Source organism: Quercus lobata, chromosome 2 (genome assembly GCF_001633185.2).
Source record: "Quercus lobata isolate SW786 chromosome 2, ValleyOak3.0 Primary Assembly, whole genome shotgun sequence".
Taxonomy (NCBI): Eukaryota; Viridiplantae; Streptophyta; class Magnoliopsida; order Fagales; family Fagaceae; genus Quercus; species Quercus lobata.
In genome coordinates, this window is record NC_044905.1 from 37,786,609 (window position 1) to 37,804,005 (window position 17,397).

The 17,397-nt window shown below is 39.7% G+C and overlaps 1 protein-coding gene across 2 annotated transcripts; it reads right to left on the bottom strand.

The window, feature by feature from the left end:
• Nucleotides 1-14,172: 14,172 nt before the first annotated feature.
• On the bottom strand, nucleotides 14,173-16,861 carry LOC115975516 (60S ribosomal protein L3-1). 2 transcript variants are annotated; one of them, XM_031096318.1, is made up of 6 exons: nucleotides 16,787-16,861; nucleotides 16,485-16,584; nucleotides 16,270-16,380; nucleotides 15,622-15,926; nucleotides 14,872-15,281; nucleotides 14,173-14,646 (listed from the first exon to the last, which is right to left on the bottom strand). In XM_031096318.1, exons 2-6 carry the CDS (start codon nucleotides 16,567-16,569, stop codon nucleotides 14,388-14,390), a joined length of 1,170 nt encoding a protein of 389 aa, XP_030952178.1. In that variant the 5' UTR covers nucleotides 16,570-16,584; nucleotides 16,787-16,861; the 3' UTR covers nucleotides 14,173-14,387. The 2 variants fall into 2 exon arrangements, with proteins under 2 accessions (XP_030952178.1, XP_030952179.1); XM_031096319.1 differs by having other exon boundaries at nucleotides 16,485-16,589; nucleotides 16,786-16,831.
• Nucleotides 16,862-17,397: the final 536 nt, after the last annotated feature.

Genomic DNA, 17,397 nt, shown 5'->3' on the forward strand with positions numbered 1-17,397 from the left:
CGAACCTTGGTCCTATGATAAGAGTTTGGTGATACTTCAACGTGCTCAGGATGCTGAATCTGCCCCTTTCCTAGATTTTTCTAGTGCAACTTTCTGGATTCAACTACATAATGTACCGGAAAACTCATTGACACAGGAAACTGGGGAAGCTATTAGTAAGGCGCTTGGGACTGTGGTGCAAGTGGCTGATCCAGAAGATGATGGCTGTGGCGGAGAATTCCTTCGACCGGGTCACCATGGATGTTACAAAACCATTAGCACGTTGCAGTAAACTTTGGGCAGAGGGCAAACACATTGGCTGGGTGGGAATAAAGTATGAACGGTTGCCAAACTTTTGTTATTGGTGTGGACGTGTGACTCATGGGGAGAGGGATTGTGCTGTGTGGCTTCAAGGGAGAGGAAAACTGAGGAAAGAAGACCAGCAATACGGTGAGTGGTTAAGGGCGGACATGGTTCGAAACACCCGGAAATCTGTTGCTGTCATTTCGGGTGCATCACGGAGCCAAGCACCATGGTGGAGGAAAGAGGCTGCTAGGACGAAAAAACCATGTAGCCCAGTTGAAAAACCAGCCCCTGTTCAACGCCAGGATGAGAATGGATCGGGGTCAGCAACGGCTATGGATTCGGATGAGGAACTGGTGGAAGTTGATAGTTTGAATGTGAGGATGCCTTCAAAGCATGGTGTGGCTTGTTTTGGTCAGGATCATGAAATCATTAGGCAGTGTTCTACAAACCAGTTTAAGAAGAAAGAGCTTGCACGTGATTTGGAGCATGAGGTGGTAAGTCTAAAGATAGTTGATGGTGAGGTCTCTCCCCACCATAAGGGAGCATCCGGGCAGCACTCAACTCCCCTTGCTAATATTACCAATGTAAGTAACACTGGACCTACCCTTACTCCTACTACAAAGAAGTGGAAAAGAGTGGAACGTGTTAATGAGCCAACTGACTCGGCTCCCCCTGAGCCTTTGGGTGATCGTCGCCCTTCTTTAGACTTGATGGATTTGTGTGGTACAAAAAAGCAGCGTGTGGTGTTTTGTAATTCTGATGATAAGGAAAATTGTGAGGTGGTAGCTGGTTTCCAGCACCACCAGTCACCATGAGTTGCCTTAGCTGGAACTGTCGTGGGCTTGGGAACCCACAGACAGAAGATGAACTCGTTGCACTTGTTAGCAACAAAGATCCCATGTTAGTTTTTTTAATGGAAACAAAGGTTGAAAAATATGTCTTGGATCGTATTGGCAGAAAAATTCATTACTCTAATTTATTTGTTGTCCCACGTCATAATACAGGTGGAGGTCTTGCTTTATTTTGGAAAACTGATTCAAATGTGGATGTGCAGTCTTTTTCTGATCGTCATATTGATGCTATCATTGACCATGGAGTTGATGACGCCTGACGGTTCACGGGTTTCTACGGTGACCCTGATACCGCCAGCCGGGAAAACTCCTGGTCCTTGCTCAGAACTCTTCATAATCAGTTTAATTTGCCTTGGTTATGTATAGGTGATTTTAATGAAATCTTGCTAGCTGATGAGAAACAGGGGTGGCTAGATCGTCCGGAAAGACAAATGCAAGGGTTTAGGGAGGCTTTGGACTATTGCAGATTGAGGGATTTGGGGTTCAACGGGTATCCTTTTACTTGGTGCAATAGAAGACCGGGAGACCAAAATGTATGGATTCGTCTTGATAGAGGAGTGGCTTCAGTGGAATGGATATTGAAATTCCCTTCGTCCCAGATTCATCATTTGGAAGCCTTTCATTCAGATCATAAGCCCATATTGTTATGCACAGATTCTGAGTTCAACCGTTTCTATAAAAAAGGGCGTCCCTTCAGGTTTGAAGCTATGTGGATAAAGGATAATTCTTGTGAGGAGGTCATAAAAGAGTCTTGGGGCACAGGTCTGGCTTCTCCCTCAGTTTGGGATTTTTCTAGCAAAATCTACAATTGCCAGGAAAATCTTAAGCTTTGGAACCGCACCACTTTTGGACATGTTTGTAATACCCTGACCAAGAAGCTTAAGGAATTGCAAAATGCAGAAGTCTCAGATTGCTATAGAACTAATCCTGGCCGAATCTATGTTTTAAGGGAAGAAATTCAAAAACTCAAAAATAGAGAGGAGTTGATGTGGAAGCAAAGATCTCGCAATATGTGGTTGAAGGAGGGAGATAGGAATACTAGATATTTCCATTGCAGAGCAAATCAGAGAAACCGGCGCAATCTCATATTGGGATTGGAAGATGAAACAGGTAATTGGGTGGAAGATGAAGGTCAAATGAGTAGGGTGGTGCAAGACTACTTTGGAAGCATGTTTACTAGCTCAAATCCTTCGGGGTTTGATGAGATTTTGGAAGGAATGCAACCTGCTACATTTGATGCTTCTCCCTTGAGGTTGGGACGTGATTTTCAAGCTGAGGAAGTCCACACCGCCCTCAAGCAAATGGCCCCTCTCACGGCACCTGGCCCCGATGGTATGTCTCCTATCTTTTATAAAACTTACTGGAATATTGTGGGTGAGGATGTAACTGCTGTTGTACTTAATGCTTTAAATACTGGTATTATTCCTGAAGCCATAAATACCACCTTCATATGCCTAATTCCTAAGATAAAAAACCCGAAGAAAGTGTCAGACTTTAGACCTATTAGCCTCTGCAATGTGATTTACAAATTAATTGCTAAGGTTGTGGTTAATCGTTTGAAGAAATTCTTAGCTCTCACTATCCCTGAGTCGCAAAGTGCTTTCCTGTCGGGTCGGCTCATCACTGATAATGTGCTAGTGGCCTTTGAAACGCTTCATTACCTAAAAAGAAAAACACAAGGGAAGGTGGGTCTTATGGCTCTCAAGTTGGATATGAGTAAAGCCTATGACCGGGTGGAATGGGCTTTTCTGGAAAGAGTGATGTATCAGTTGGGTCTTGAGGAGAGGTTGATTAAAATTATCATGTCTTGTGTGCAATCTGTATCCTATTCTGTTCTGCTTAATGGTCAACCTGTAGGAAATATTATTCCAGGTAGAGGGCTTCGCCAGGGGGATCCTTTATCGCCCTATTTATTCTTATTATGTGCCATGGGTTTGCAATGTTTGATTCAGAAAGCTGAGGCGAGTGGAGATATAAAAGGGGTAGCCATATGTCGTCATGGACCCAGAATTTCCCACTTATTTTTTGCAGACGACAGTGTTTTGTTTTGCAGGGCCACTGAAGGGGAGTGCCAAAAAATTCTTGATATTTTAGCTATCTATGAGCGTGGCTCGGGGCAAAAAATAAATAGGGAAAAAACAAATTTATTTTTTAGCTCAAATACCTCTCCCCAGATTCAGACTAGCATTCAGCAGTTGTTAGGGGTTCCAGCTATCCGCCAGTATGAGAAGTATCTGGGGCTGCCAGCATTAGTGGGTCGAGCTAAGAAACAATCCTTTATTTATCTTAAAGAGAGAGTGTGGAGGAAGCTCCAAGGTTGGAAAGAGAAGTTACTTTCGCAAGCAGGCAAGGAAGTGCTAATCAAGTCAGTAATCCAAGCCATTCCGACTTATACCATGAGTTGCTTTAAACTTCCCAAAGGATTGATTAAGGAGTTGGAGATTCTTATACGGAAATTCTGGTGGGGATATAATGGAGACAATAGAAAGGTGCATTGGGTTAAATGGGACAAACTTTGTGAGGCCAAGGAGGTGGGAGGACTTGGGTTCAAGGAAATTGAAAAATTTAATGATGCTTTACTTGCCAAACAAGTGTGGCGTATGATTAATAATCCAGACTCACTCTGTCATAGGGTGTTCAAGGCAAGATTTTTTCCGGATAGCTCTATTCTTGAGGCAAGGGATTCTACCTGTGGCTCCTATGCTTGGAAAAGCATTATCAGTGCCCGTGATGTAATCCGAAGAGGCATGGTGTGGCGTATTGGTAATGGGAACTCAGTGAGGATTAAACAAGATCAGTGGCTGCCTAATCAACCTAGCAGAACCCCCATTTCTGCTCTACCAGACTTGCCCCCAGATGCTACGGTCGGTAGCCTTATAAACCAGGAGAATGGAGAATGGAAGACTGAGGTGATCCAGGCAAACTTTCTGCCACATGAAGCGGAGGCCATTCTAAGCATCCCTTTAAGTGAAAGAGCCCCCCCCTGACCGCATCACTTGGTCCCTTAACCCATCTGGCCAATTCTCCACAAGCAGCGCATACAAAATGCTGGTTGTGCGTGCTTCGAGTGAGCGTGCAGGTAGCTCTAATTCTGGCCCTACTAGGACGTTCTGGAGAGGTGTCTGGCATCTCCGAGTACCTAGGAAAATTCAGCTCTTCATTTGGAGAGCTTGCCACAATGCTCTACCCACTATGGCCAATCTTCGGCACCGGCAAATTACTGAGTCAGCCGTGTGTGCACTGTGCAAAACTCATGAGGAAGACACGTTGCATGCTATATGGTCCTGTGGGGAGATTGCCTGTGTGTGGAACTCACTTACATGGTTCCATCATGTGGTCACCTCCCCCCCATCTGATTTCACTAACCTGCTTTCTAGTTTTTTGCAGGTACATGATGAGTATTATGCTGAAATTTTCTCTATCACAGCTTGGTTATTATGGAACCGGAGAAATGCTCAACACTTTGGCCGGCCTGTGCACCCTCTCGGACAGCTTTGTTCCATGGCGGGAGACTTGATGCAGGAGTACCTCGATGCCCAAGAGCTTGCACCAACTCCTCCTCCTCCCGTGATGCAGCAGTGGCGACCTCCAGAACCTGAGCATGTCAAGTTGAACTTCGACGCAGCGGTGTTCAATTCACTGAATAAGGCAGGCATCGGTGTTATAGCTAGAGACTGGAATGGCGCTGTGATCGGAGCCATGTCAATGCCCATTTCCCTCTCCCAAACAGTGAACGAAATGGAGGCTATGGCATGCCGGAAAGCGGTCCAGTTTGCTAAGGATTTGGGTCTTCAGAAAGTGGTTATCGAAGGTGACTCGTTGGTGGTGATCAACGCCCTCTCACAAGGGCATGGCTGTCTCTCCTCATATGGGAATGTCATTGATGACATCTTAGTCCTTGCTGATGATTTTCAGTGGTGTGAGTTTCATCATGTTAAAAGAATATGTAATGTGGTAGCTGATATGTTAGCCAAAAAAGCTAAGGATTTGTTGGGGGTTCGGGTTTGGTTGGATGACCTCCCTGAAGACATTCAACCCCTAGTCTTGTTTGATGTTCATTGATTTTGTTTTTCTTTTTCAATAAAAGCCCAGGCTTGAGGTCTGGTTTCTCAAAAAAAAAAAAAAAAAAAAAGGAGATGAAAACGTTATATGGCTCTGATACCAAACAAAGGATAAACAAAGAAAAAGGGACACACAGAGGAAGAACACAAAGTCAAATGGGATGTAAGAAGATTATTATGGGAGCTAATATTTTGGGATGGATGATTGCTGCTACTTCAACAGTGCACCCTAAGTACATGTCAAAAAACTTTTCATGCCACTTGGAAGGAAGAGCATCATCAATGGTGAATAAATGCTTCAAATCTGTCATTGATGAATAGGTAAGACAAATCTAGTTATCAGGGACAAAAGGTAGAGGGGAAAAATGGGTGGTGGAGGTGGAGGGTGAAGAACATCATCTTCTTCAACTGTTGGCTGGTCATCTTGTTGATGCATAAATATACCTTCAAGACCAAGATAAAAAAGATCCAAATTAGTATTAGCAATGATTGGGATCACAGGTGGGGTATTTGAGTTCCAATCAACTCTACTCTACTCATTTTCAACTCCCTCTCAATCCAAACAAGCCATTAAAGATGAGCTACTCTCTTTGAGTCAAACAACCTATGTGATTGTGTCACTGTGTTTGTTTGCTTTTGATGCCTCTCCCTTTCCAACTCTACGATTATTGCTCTGCTCACAATATTAGCTCCTTGCCTTGCTTTTCTTTTTCTTTCTTTCTTGAAAGCCTTTGGATTTGGCTAGATACATCCAAAAATCAAATCGAAAATCCACCTCCAAATCAAACCCAAAATCCAAAGGCAACGAGAGAAAATTCCTATGCAAATCTCATGGGACGTATACAACTGGTTGTTTGAGAAACACAACAATGATAAGCATGTAGTGTTCATGTCCAGGTTTGAAATAGGAGATGAATATAAAGAAAAGGAAGGGAATTCCTTAGGTGGGAAAAATGAGAAGAGAATGAGTAACTGAGATGAGGGAGAAGAGAAATATTTTTAAGAGTGCCGTTTGTTGAGAGAAAAGTGAAACAGAAAATCAATATAAGAATAAAGAAACTAATAAAAGGGCAAAGTTTAGTTATAAAATTGGTTATACCCTAATGCTACAACTTTACTTAATATCAGAGCTGGCTTAATGTATTTGGAGGCCTAAGGCGAAAACTAAAATTGAGGCCTTTTATATATTTAAATATGATTTAAAAAAAATTAAATATTACTTAAATTCTATTATCTTATTTTAGATGCAAAATTACTACAATTTAACATGAACCACATAGATTTTTTTTTTTTTTTGAAAGTCTATAGACAAAAAATTTGACAAAACTTTTCACACCTGTTAATGTGGCAGATTGATAGTGGTAAGTAAAAAAGTGATGTTAGTGGTGGACTTAGATAAAAACTAGTAAAAGTTTGTTAACTCAACTTGTAAAAAATGTTGTGAATTTTTTTTTGTATTGCTTTTTTTTTTTTTTTTTTTAAGAAGTGTTACATTCACAATATTTTCATAACAAATCTTAGGTATTAATTTGTTACTAGTTCTAATTTGAACTCATCACTGAAATTAATTTTTTTGTTATTAATAATACCCTGTAACAACCTACCACTTAGGATTTATTTTAAAAATGTTGTGAACATAACATTTTTTGTCTCGTTTTTCATTTGATAAAAAATATTATTTTATTTATTGGCTAATATTTGGACTTAATTAATACTATTATAATATTAAAAAAAAACCTTTATTGGTCAAAATTTGGGGGCATTTTTTCTACTTGAGGTCTTAGGCGGCTGCATTAGTTGCTTCACATATAGAGACGGCACTACTTAATATCATTAACATTACTACATATTTCCAAAATCTAACTTTTAGATTGCATGTTCTTTACACTCTTAATACACATGTCAAACTTTGTACTAATCAGATATTATTTACTATATGATCTATAAGATTATATTCTATGCATACTTATAAACTACAAAAACTTGTATTTTAAATGATTTATTGATGACATAGCTATTGAATCTTAATTTTTCTAGAAATTTTGTAAGTATGAAATATATAAGAAGAAAATGTAATCCGATTGTGGATTTGTCAAAATTCACCTTCAATAAAAAGATGTTGAGCATGGTTGTAGTTTTAAGTTATAACTAATTTTGTAACAAAACTTTGTTCTCAATAACTGAGCACTCGCATTAGTTCATGTATAATAGCATAAGGGGTAAATTTTGCACATCCAACTCCAAAAATCATCACCATCAATTCATGTGAACTTATGTAAATTTAGATTGTTGTTACAAACTATGTATAATCTACACGGTTAACATTCAATACAAATCTATTTTTTAATACTTCTTTTACTCATATACATAAAGAGATGGGTGATTTGAGAGAGCAATAAAAAAATTGATTAAAAAAATAATATTTTAATGATATATAGTGTAAAATAAATAATTTAATATGCGTGTTTTTAAAAATGGTTGTGTAAAATATAAAAATTTGTTCTTATGCTAAAATGATGTGAATGCTCTAACCGTGTATATTTACACAACTTAAGAGATGTAGGTGATTTTCGGCTTAGATATGCAAAATTAACCTCTTATGTTATTTTACATGGACTAATGTGAGCGCTCTAAAAAATTGTATTGTCGTTGCCTCTTCTATTTGATCAATTAAGTTTCTAGGAAAAAATAGCCAATATCTTGTTTACTTCTTTGCCTGCATTGCTTTGTTTTGGTCATTTTTTCCTCTTTCACTCTTCCAAATGGACAATGATAGACAAAGAATCAAGATCGAAAGTGGTCAAGGGGTGTAATGAAGGTGTCCAATTTACCCTCTATCATTTGTTTTGGATGGAGGGGCAAATTAGCATTTTGATTTTAAATTTCGTTAGACTTTACCCCCAAAACAAACAGCATAAAAAAGTGTAACAAAATCATAAATTTTGGTCAATCATGCATTTCTACAATTCAGAGGGCAAAGTATAAATTAGGGAATAATTTATGATGAAAAGTGTAATTTTCCCAAATTTTTATTTAAAAGAACAAGTGACAATAAAAGAAACAACTCAATGCAAGTTTCCAACTCATGCAAAACTTTGGGGTACAATTTGAAAATGAGGTTTTGATAAGTCCAGATACAATTTTAAAGCAAACACCGAACAATCAAACCATACTTCCAAGTCAACCAGACATTTTCAGGTGTTACTTGCTGAAAAACTGTGTTTTTGATTAGGCAAAATGAAGTACTACATGAAGAAAATAGGGTCTCAAAAACTAGAATCTCAATATCCAACCATAGCAGATATAAAGTGTGCACCTATTAGTATGCACCAACTAGAAAACAATTACGAAGGGTTTCTCTCACGTTGCCTAGGGTTATCTGCTAGGGTTCGCTGGTCAGGTATCCCCAGCATCGAGTGTAGAATATTGTCCCTCCCATCGTGGAGGTTTCGCTGTTCCCTTGAAGTCGTTGTGCCTGGTAGGACGGTAGGTGTTGTTGTAGTTCTCTGTTACGGTGGGGTGTGGTTGAACATCTCATTATCATGGTAGAAGATGAAGTGAATGGGGTTGATATGCCTCGGAAAAAAGAGGTTGCCATTGTTCGTTTAGCAGCAAATTTTTTTACAAAGCGAGTGGTTAATGCAGAGGCAATCAATCGGACTTTCAAATTGCTTTGGAAACTGATTGGAGAGATGAAGATTCGAGACATAGGAGGAAACATACTGCTGTTTGAGTTTGACGATGCAATGGATTTGGAACGAGTTCTGGAATTGGAGCCATGGACCTACAACAAAAGCATAGTGGTCTTTCGGCGTGCGGTGGATATTGAATCAGCGCCCTTGGTCCCATTCAATTCTGTTACTTTTTGGGTGCAACTCCACAACGTCTCACACAAGTGACGGGTGAAGCAGTGGGGAACACAATTGGGTCTATAGTGCAGGTGGCTGATTCAGAGGATAATGGTGAGGGGGTGGGTTCCTGCGAATTTGGGTATCAATTGACATTACAAAGCCCCTTCCGCAGTGTTGTAAACTGTGGTTAGAGGGAGAACATGTTGGATGGGCTTTGCTTAAGTTCAATCGACTTCCCAATTTCTGTTATTGGTGTGCGAGGGTTACTCACAATGAGAGAGATTGTGAAGTGTGGCTTCGGGGGAAAGGAAACTTGAAAAAAGAAGAGCAACAGTATGGGGAATGGCTTTGTGCTGAACCGATGCGTCACACTAGAAAAATAGTGGTGGTTGTTTCTGGAAGCTCCCGTGGAAAACCGCTGTGGAAGAAGGGACCTACGATGGAGAAGAATCAGCCAATTCCCAAAAATTTGTCCAGCCAATGTGCTCATGGCTCAAATTTTGGCAAGGGGGGTGTAGAAAATAGTTCTCGGACTGAGGCAATGTCCATGGAGGCCGAACCATCAAGTGTGATTGTTTCTAATCTTGATGTCTTGCATGGCAATGAGTTTAGTGATATTGGTGGGAATTCTGTTGATTTGAATAATAGCGTGGAAAACTTGGTGGGTTAGCCACATTATTCCATTCCCATGCAAAAGGCTTTATGTATAGAGGGAGGGGTTGGACATAGTGAGGGGCTGCATGGAAATTTTTTCTTTTAGTGCAAAACAATCCCCATTAGCAGACATCACTAATAGGGCAGCCACAGAACCTTTGAAAAGCTTTAAGCAAAAATGGTCACGACTATTGTGTGAGGTTGGAGAAACTGATTCAAGTTCAGATATGGAGATTTTAGAAAGTAGGCGCCCGGAGTTGGAAACTTTGGACTTGACTGTTAGAAAGAAGAAAAGGGTTAGTGCGGTAAGCAAGGGGTGTAAAGAAAATGTTTAGGTGGTGGTTGGATCCTAGCACCACCAAACACAATGAGTTGCCTTAACTGGAACTGTCGTGGGCTTGGGAACCCACAGACAGAAGCCGAACTTGCTGACTTGGTTGGCAAAAAAGATCCCAAAATGGTTTTCCTCATGGAGACCAAAGTTAATAAGGAGGTCATTGAGAGGATAAGTCGTAAAATGCAATACAAATTTTTTTTTGTTGTTCCACGCCATAATAGGGGAGGTGGGCTAGCTTTGTTGTGGAAAGAGGATTTTGCAATGAAAGTCCTCACTTCTTCTGATAATCACATTGATGGGGTGGTGGATCAAGAAATGGATGATGCCTGGCGTTTCACAGGTTTTTATGGAGAGCCTGAAACTGCCAGCCGGGAAAATTCTTGGAATCTACTTAGAGATTTGAGCCACAAATACAATTTACCTTGGATATGCTTGGGTGACTTTAATGAAATCCTTAAACTTGAAGAGAAACAGAGTTGGTTGGATAAGCCTGAAAGATAGATGCAAGGGTTCTGAGATGCATTGGATTATTGTGCTTTTAAAGATCTTGGTTTTAATGGCTTCCCTTTTACTTGGTGCAACAGAAGATCGGGTGCCCATAATGTTTGGATCAGATTAGACCATGGGGTGGCAATTGTGGAGTGGATCTTAAGGTTTCCTACTTCTCGCATTCATCACTTAGAGTGCTTTCATTCAGATCACAGACTGCTCCTGCTTATTTCAGATGCTAAGCAAAAGAGGTTCTATAAAAAGGGGTGGCATTTTCAGTTTGAAGCGATGTGGCTTAAAGATAAATCTTGTGAGGATGTGGTGAAACAATCATGGGTTGATTTAAATGACTCTAACCCAGTTAGAATTTTGTTAAAAAAGATCACAAGCTATCAAGAAAACCTTAGCACATGGAACCGGGTTACCTTTGGGCATGTGAGAAATACTTTGGCCAAGAAATTGAAGGATTTGAGTCATACCGAGGAGGCTGGTCTATACAGCACCAATCCGAATCAGATTGAAATGCTTCAAACTAAAATTAATTTACTTAAGATTAAGGAGGAAGCAATGTGGAAGCAGCGCTTTCATAGTGAATGGTTGAAGGATGGAGATTGCAACACTTGATATTTTCATTGTAGGGCCAATCAACGAAATAAGCACAATTATATTTTGGGGTTGGAAGATGATTTTGGAATTTGGATCGAAGATGAAGATCAAACGGGCAGAATGGCAAGCTCTTATTTTGATGCTATGTTTACCACTTCGAATCCAATTGGCTTTGATGAGATTTTAAGTGGATTACTTCCTATAGTCACTGATGAGATGAATGATAGTTTGAACAAACCATACAATGCTGAAGAGGTTCTCAAAGCTCTCCACCAAATGGCCCCTCTCACTGCACCAAGCCCAGATGGTATGTCCCTTATTTTTTACAAATCTTTTTGGCATATAGTTGGTAAAGATGTGACGGAGGTAGTTCTGATAGCTTTAAATTCAGGTTCCATCCTAGAATCTATTAATTCTACCTTTATTGCTCTTATCCCCAAAATAAAAGACCCCAAGAAAGTTTCAGATTTTAGGCCTATAAGTCTTTGTAATGTGGTTTACAAACTTATTGCTAAAGTGTTGGTTAACCGTTTGAAACTAATTTTACCCTATGTAGTATCTGATTCACAGAGTGCTTTTCTTTCGAGAAGGTTGATTACTGATAATGTCCTGGTTGCATTTGAGACCCTCCATTTCTTGAAGCGGAAGACCTAAGGAAAATATGGGTATATGGCTCTAAACCTTGATATGTGCAAAACTTATGACAGAGTGGAGTGAGATTTCTTGGAAATGGCAATGGTGAATTTGGGGTTTTCTAGTAGTTTTGTTGCCTCTATTATGTCTTGCATCAAGACTGTGTCATACTCTGTTTTGTTTAATAGGGTGCTAGGTAGAACTATCAAGCCCAGTAGGGGGCTGAGGCAAGGCGATTTGTTGTCTCCATATTTATTTCTGCTATGTGCCATGGGTCTACAAGGTTTGCTCCACAAAGCTGAATCTGATGGAACCATTAAGGGAGTGTCAATTTGTAGAAATGGGCCACGTGTTTCTCATCTATTCTTTGCTGACGACAATGTACTTTTCTGCTATGCTAAAGAATCTAAATGCCAGGTAATCCTTCATATTTTATCAGTTTATGAGAGAGGTTCGGCCCAAAAGATAAACAGAGATAAGACAAACATCTTCTTCAGCTCAAATACTCACTAGGATATCCAAGTCAGAATCCAACATCTGTTGGGTGTTCCAGCCATCAGGCAATATGAGAGATATCTAGCGTTACTTGCGTTTGTGGCGTGAGTGAAGAGACAAGGGTTTGCCTACATCAAGGAGAGAATTTGGAAGAAGATCCAAGGTTGGAAGGAGAAACTTCTATCTCAAGCGAGTAGAGAGGTGCTCATTAAATCTGTAATCCAAGCCATTCCAACCTACTCTATGAGTTGTTTCAAACTTCCCAAGGGATTAATTTAGGAAATTGAGGTTATGATCCGCAAATTTTGGTGGGGCTGCAATGGTGATAGCAAGAAAGTGCATTGGGTAAAATGGGAAAAACTTTGCCAAGCTAAAGAGTGTGGAGGCATGGGGTTTAAGGAGATTGAGAAGTTTAATGATGCACTATTGGCCAAGCAAGTTTGGCGCATGTTGAAAAATCCGGAATCACTTTGTCATAGAGTTTTTAAAGCTTGTTTTTTCCCGGATTGCTCCATTCTTGAAGCTAATTCCTCTGCTAATGGGTCGTATGCATGGAAGAGCATTTTAAGTGCAAGAGATGTGGTGCGGAAAGGCATGGTTTGGCGGATTGGTGATGGTAAAATAGTGAGTTTAAAGGAGAATAAGTGGCTTCCGGACCAAGTGTATCGTTCGGTTAGTTCCCCTCTCCCTTCTATTCCCCCTGATGCAAAGGTTAGTATTTTTATTGATGAGGTGAATGGAACATGGAAGGAAGCTGAAATTAAACAAATTTTTTTGCCACATGAAGTAAAGAAAATCATGAGCATCCCTCTTAGCCCCAGACTACCTCAAGATAGCCCCATATGGTCCAAAAAGCCTTTGGGTATTTTCTCAACTCGAAGCGCTTACAAGCTGCTGGTTCATGAAGCTTCGGCCAACAGCCTAGGTAGCTCAAATCCTGACCCCTAGAGACATCTTTGGAGAGGTGTTTGGATGCTACGAACCCCAAACAAGGTGAAATACTTTACTTAGCGAGCTTGCAATAACTTACTTCCAACAATGGACAACTTGCTTCATCGCCACATAACCTCCTTTGCTTGCTGCAACACTTGCCAGACCCAAACTGAAGATATCTTGCACGTTGTTTGGGGCTGCCCGGAGGTGGCAAATTTGTGGAGTACACTCAGCTAGGTGCAACACTCAATCCCTCACTCTCCGGGGGATTTTTCTAACCTTTTCTTAAGTTTTTTGCAGGTCTGGGACGATTATAGGGGGGAGATCTTTGCTATCTCAGCTTGGCTGCTCTGGAATAGATGTAACTCCATTCATTTTCACCGCCCGATTCGGCCACTGAACCAGGTCTTCTCTGAAGCTGCCAGAATATTGCAAAATTTCCTCGAGGCTCATGATGATGCACCAGCCATAGTCTGGAACCTAGTCCAACACAAATGGTCTGCCCTAGCACAGCCACAGTACAAAGCCAACTTTGACGAAGCTATATTCAAAAGCATTGACTCAGCCGGTTTGGGCGTGATAATCCGAGACACCAATGGCACAGTTATAGGCGCTCTGTTAGCCCAAGTCCCACTACCCCAATCCGTGGCAATGGTTGAAGCTCTAGCTTGTAGGAGAGCAGTACAATTTGCTGTTGAAATTGGACTACATGAAGTTGTTTTTGAAGGTGCTGCAGCAGTGGTCATCAACACTATCTCTCAGGGATCAGCCAACCAGTCCTTGTATGGTCACATAGTTGATGATATTTTAGCCCAAGTTTCCCTTTTGTCTTCCTCTGATTTTTGTTTTGTTCCTCGGTTATGTAATAAAGTAGCAGATGCCTTGGCCAAACGTGCTAAAGTAGGGCCTGACTTACAAGTTTGGTTAGAGGAAAAAAAAAAAAAACTTGAAAAGAACGTGATAAATAAAAACCCAGGTAATACTAAAACCAAAATTCTGAAGCAGCATTAATTATTTGAAATCTAAGGTATCTCAATAAAACAAAACTTGGCAAAAGACTTCCAAATCCTCATGTCAAACAAAAGGAAAAAAATAACAATACCAGACGTTTGTTCTGACGGGAAATTGCATACACATAAACAGATAGCCTAAATTAACCAGATGATAAAAAATCCCTGACAAGTTTGAATCATTAAGCCTTGACCCGTCCATAGAACTTCTGTTTCTCTTGAGTTGTCTGGAAACGGCCATGGCCAAACTTTGAGGAAGTGTCAATGAACTTGAGTTTGATCTCCTCAAGTGCAAGACGAGATGTTTGCTTGAGCAGAGACTGGCGAAGTGTAACAACCCTCTTCTTAGGTCCAACACAGCATCCCTTGATCATAATATAATCATCCTTCACTATACCATAATGAGGGAAGCCACCCATAGGAGTAATGTCTTTCTCAGTCCTGATTCATTACCCAACCCAATAAATGAGTCAACGATATCAAGTGTTACAAACAGCAGCCAGTAAGACATAATTCAAATTGACTCCTACAACTTAGATACCTCCAAATAGAAGATCAAATATCACCATTGGAAATTAAGGCCAAGAAGTTTTTGACAAAAAAACAGTGGCACCGATTTGTTGTTTTCTGATATTAAAAATTTGTTCACAGAAACAAGTAACTAACCTGTCAAATTCAGTTAAAGCAGTGTGTGACTCCACCCCAGTCTTGCCGAGCTTGTAGATCTTCTTGTTCATCTCAGTACGGTGGTGGTATCCATTCTGACCAGCCCTGGCAACTGTGAATGAGACTCTAGCTGGATGCCAGGCACCAATACATGCCACCTTCCTCAGACCCCTGTGTGTCTTGCGGGGAAGGCGGGTGACACCCCAACGTGTGACAACACCTTCATAACCTTTACCCTTTGTCACCCCAATGATGTCAATCATTTCATCCTTCTGGAAAACAGCATCCACAGGGATTTGCTTTTCAAAGAAGCCGTATGCATAGTCCACTTTTTGAGCAATAGTTCCACCGTTGACCTGGATTTCCATCAGGTGTGCTTTCTTCTGCTTCAATCCCTTCATTTTCCTAATCTGTGACAGATCATCCAGAAGCACTCATTTGTTAGTCTAGGACCATATGAAGGTCAATGAAACAACAAAACAAGCAATTAATGAAACAATGTCAAATGGAGAAATGTAATAAAATATTATCATACAGCAGATTGGGTTTCCATATATATATATATATATGTTCTTTGCCAAGGTTCCTGAACTTCATATTTGGATTTTTTGTAGCATCTGATGGAAACCCAATATGTTTTCTAATGATATTGTATAGCATTTCTTACATGGTTTCACTAATATATACGTAAAGTTCAAAGGCTTAAGATTTTATACACATGTACCAATTCGATAAACGAGAAGTTGGTACCTGAGTGTGCGCCAAAACCCGAATAACAGTTGCGTATTTTTTCATTTTCTCCAGCTGTGCTTGAATACTCTTCTTCCCTTCTTCAGATTCATATTGCTTTGAGTATTTTGTGAAAGCCTTCTTCTTAGACTTGCACCAATTCTTGTAGAATCTCCGCTTCAGCTCCTCGCTCAGATGCTGAGCCCACACAGTGTTCAGTGAGCGAAGGCCACGCGGAGTCTTCACATAGCCCACAACTCCAACAACCACCATTGGAGGAGTCTCAACAACAGTAACAGCTTCACAAGTCTCCTTCTTGTGAAGTTCTAAAAATAATTAACGCACAAGGATCAGATAAAAAGGCATAATAAAAACTGCATGATGGAAAAATAACCAGATGGGAAATTCAAATATAAATGTTATAAATAAAAACATAAACAGAACAAAATATAGACAAATGAAAATTCATCACAGTATCTATCCAAACACTCTGCAACATTTTAGAGTAACCATCAGTGGTAGTTAGGTAGATCTTCCACCATTTTTTTTAATGAATATATATAACCCCACTATTAAAAAATCAATGTACTAAAAAAACAAACTGAGAAAGCTTCATTACATTATCATATAACAAAAAAGTGACAGGTTAAAAAGTAAGAAATAACTCACTTGATCCGGGTTTTTCGACCTCCCTGACAATGTGAGTCATCCCAGCCTTGTAGCCCAAAAAGGCAGTAAGCCTGCAAGGCTTGTTTGGGTCATCCTTAGGAAAAGCCTTCACTGACCAACAAATAGAAAAAGCATAAACAAATAAATAGTAGAAAAAGAAAGAAAAAAAAAATTGAAGAAGAAGAAGAAGGAATATGAAGAATTAGATTGAATACCCTTTCCCCTGTGACGAGCAGCTCGCTTCCTTGGAAGAAATCCAAGGGACCCATGTCTCGGGTGCTCAAACTTCCTGTGAGACATTCTCTCCTCCTCCTCCTCCTAAACCCCCACAGACAGCAAAAACCCATTTCATCTTTTTTAGCCAGCTTGCTTTGAAAATAGTACTATGTTATGTTATTTATTAGTTGAAAAGCAACATGATAATAAGCTATAAACTCAAACATTATATTATTATATATGTTGTTACGTTTGGTTGCTTACGAAATGGAAAAGAGCGAGAGAAAGAGAGAGAGATTACCTGAGCTTCCCGCTTGCGGCGACTGCACCCGGCTCCAGACTTTGGACTTAAACCCTACCTCTCGTCTTTATAGTACTATATGCCTCCTTTTTATTTTTATTTTTTATTTTTATTATTTTTTTTAAAGGGGAATAGCTTAAACCCTTTGTATCAAACAATGCACAATATATATATATATATAAAGTATCAATTTTACTTCAAAATCACTCATACCAATCAAGTTAAAAATGTGTAAATTTGCAAGGTTCCTATTGTCTAAATTTACACTTTCATTTAATCAAAACCCTTTTCTTTTAAAATTGTTCTCTTTGAACATTCTCATCAAATCCCTTTTATATATATATATATATATATATATATATATATATAAAATCAAGAGAAGCCTCTTTTAAGAAAACTCTTTTCCCAAAGTTTAACCCTTATTTTAAAACAAACCTTTCCCCAAAAAAATATCATAAGGTTTTCCAAAGAAAACATTTATCTTTTCAAATGTGAATAATTTTTTTTTACATAGAATTGCTTTTAAATCTTTCCTTTCAAATGACATTTGCTTAAAGAGGTTTGTTATGTATCTATGATACACTTCCATTGAATCATTAGACTCCCATCAA

What these genes read in the sequence shown, in the direction of transcription:
- LOC115975516 (XM_031096318.1), bottom strand. Translation starts at nt 16,569, where the DNA reads ATGTCTCACAGGAAGTTTGAGCACCCGAGACATGGGTCCCTTGGATTT. An exon ending in TGCTCGTCACAGGGGAAAGG is followed by an intron (nt 16,381 to 16,484) that starts GTATTCAATCTA and finishes TTTGTTGGTCAG; the next exon opens with TGAAGGCTTTTCCTAAGGAT. An exon ending in GCTTTAACTGAATTTGACAG is followed by an intron (nt 14,647 to 14,871) that starts GTTAGTTACTTG and finishes GTAATGAATCAG; the next exon opens with GACTGAGAAAGACATTACTC.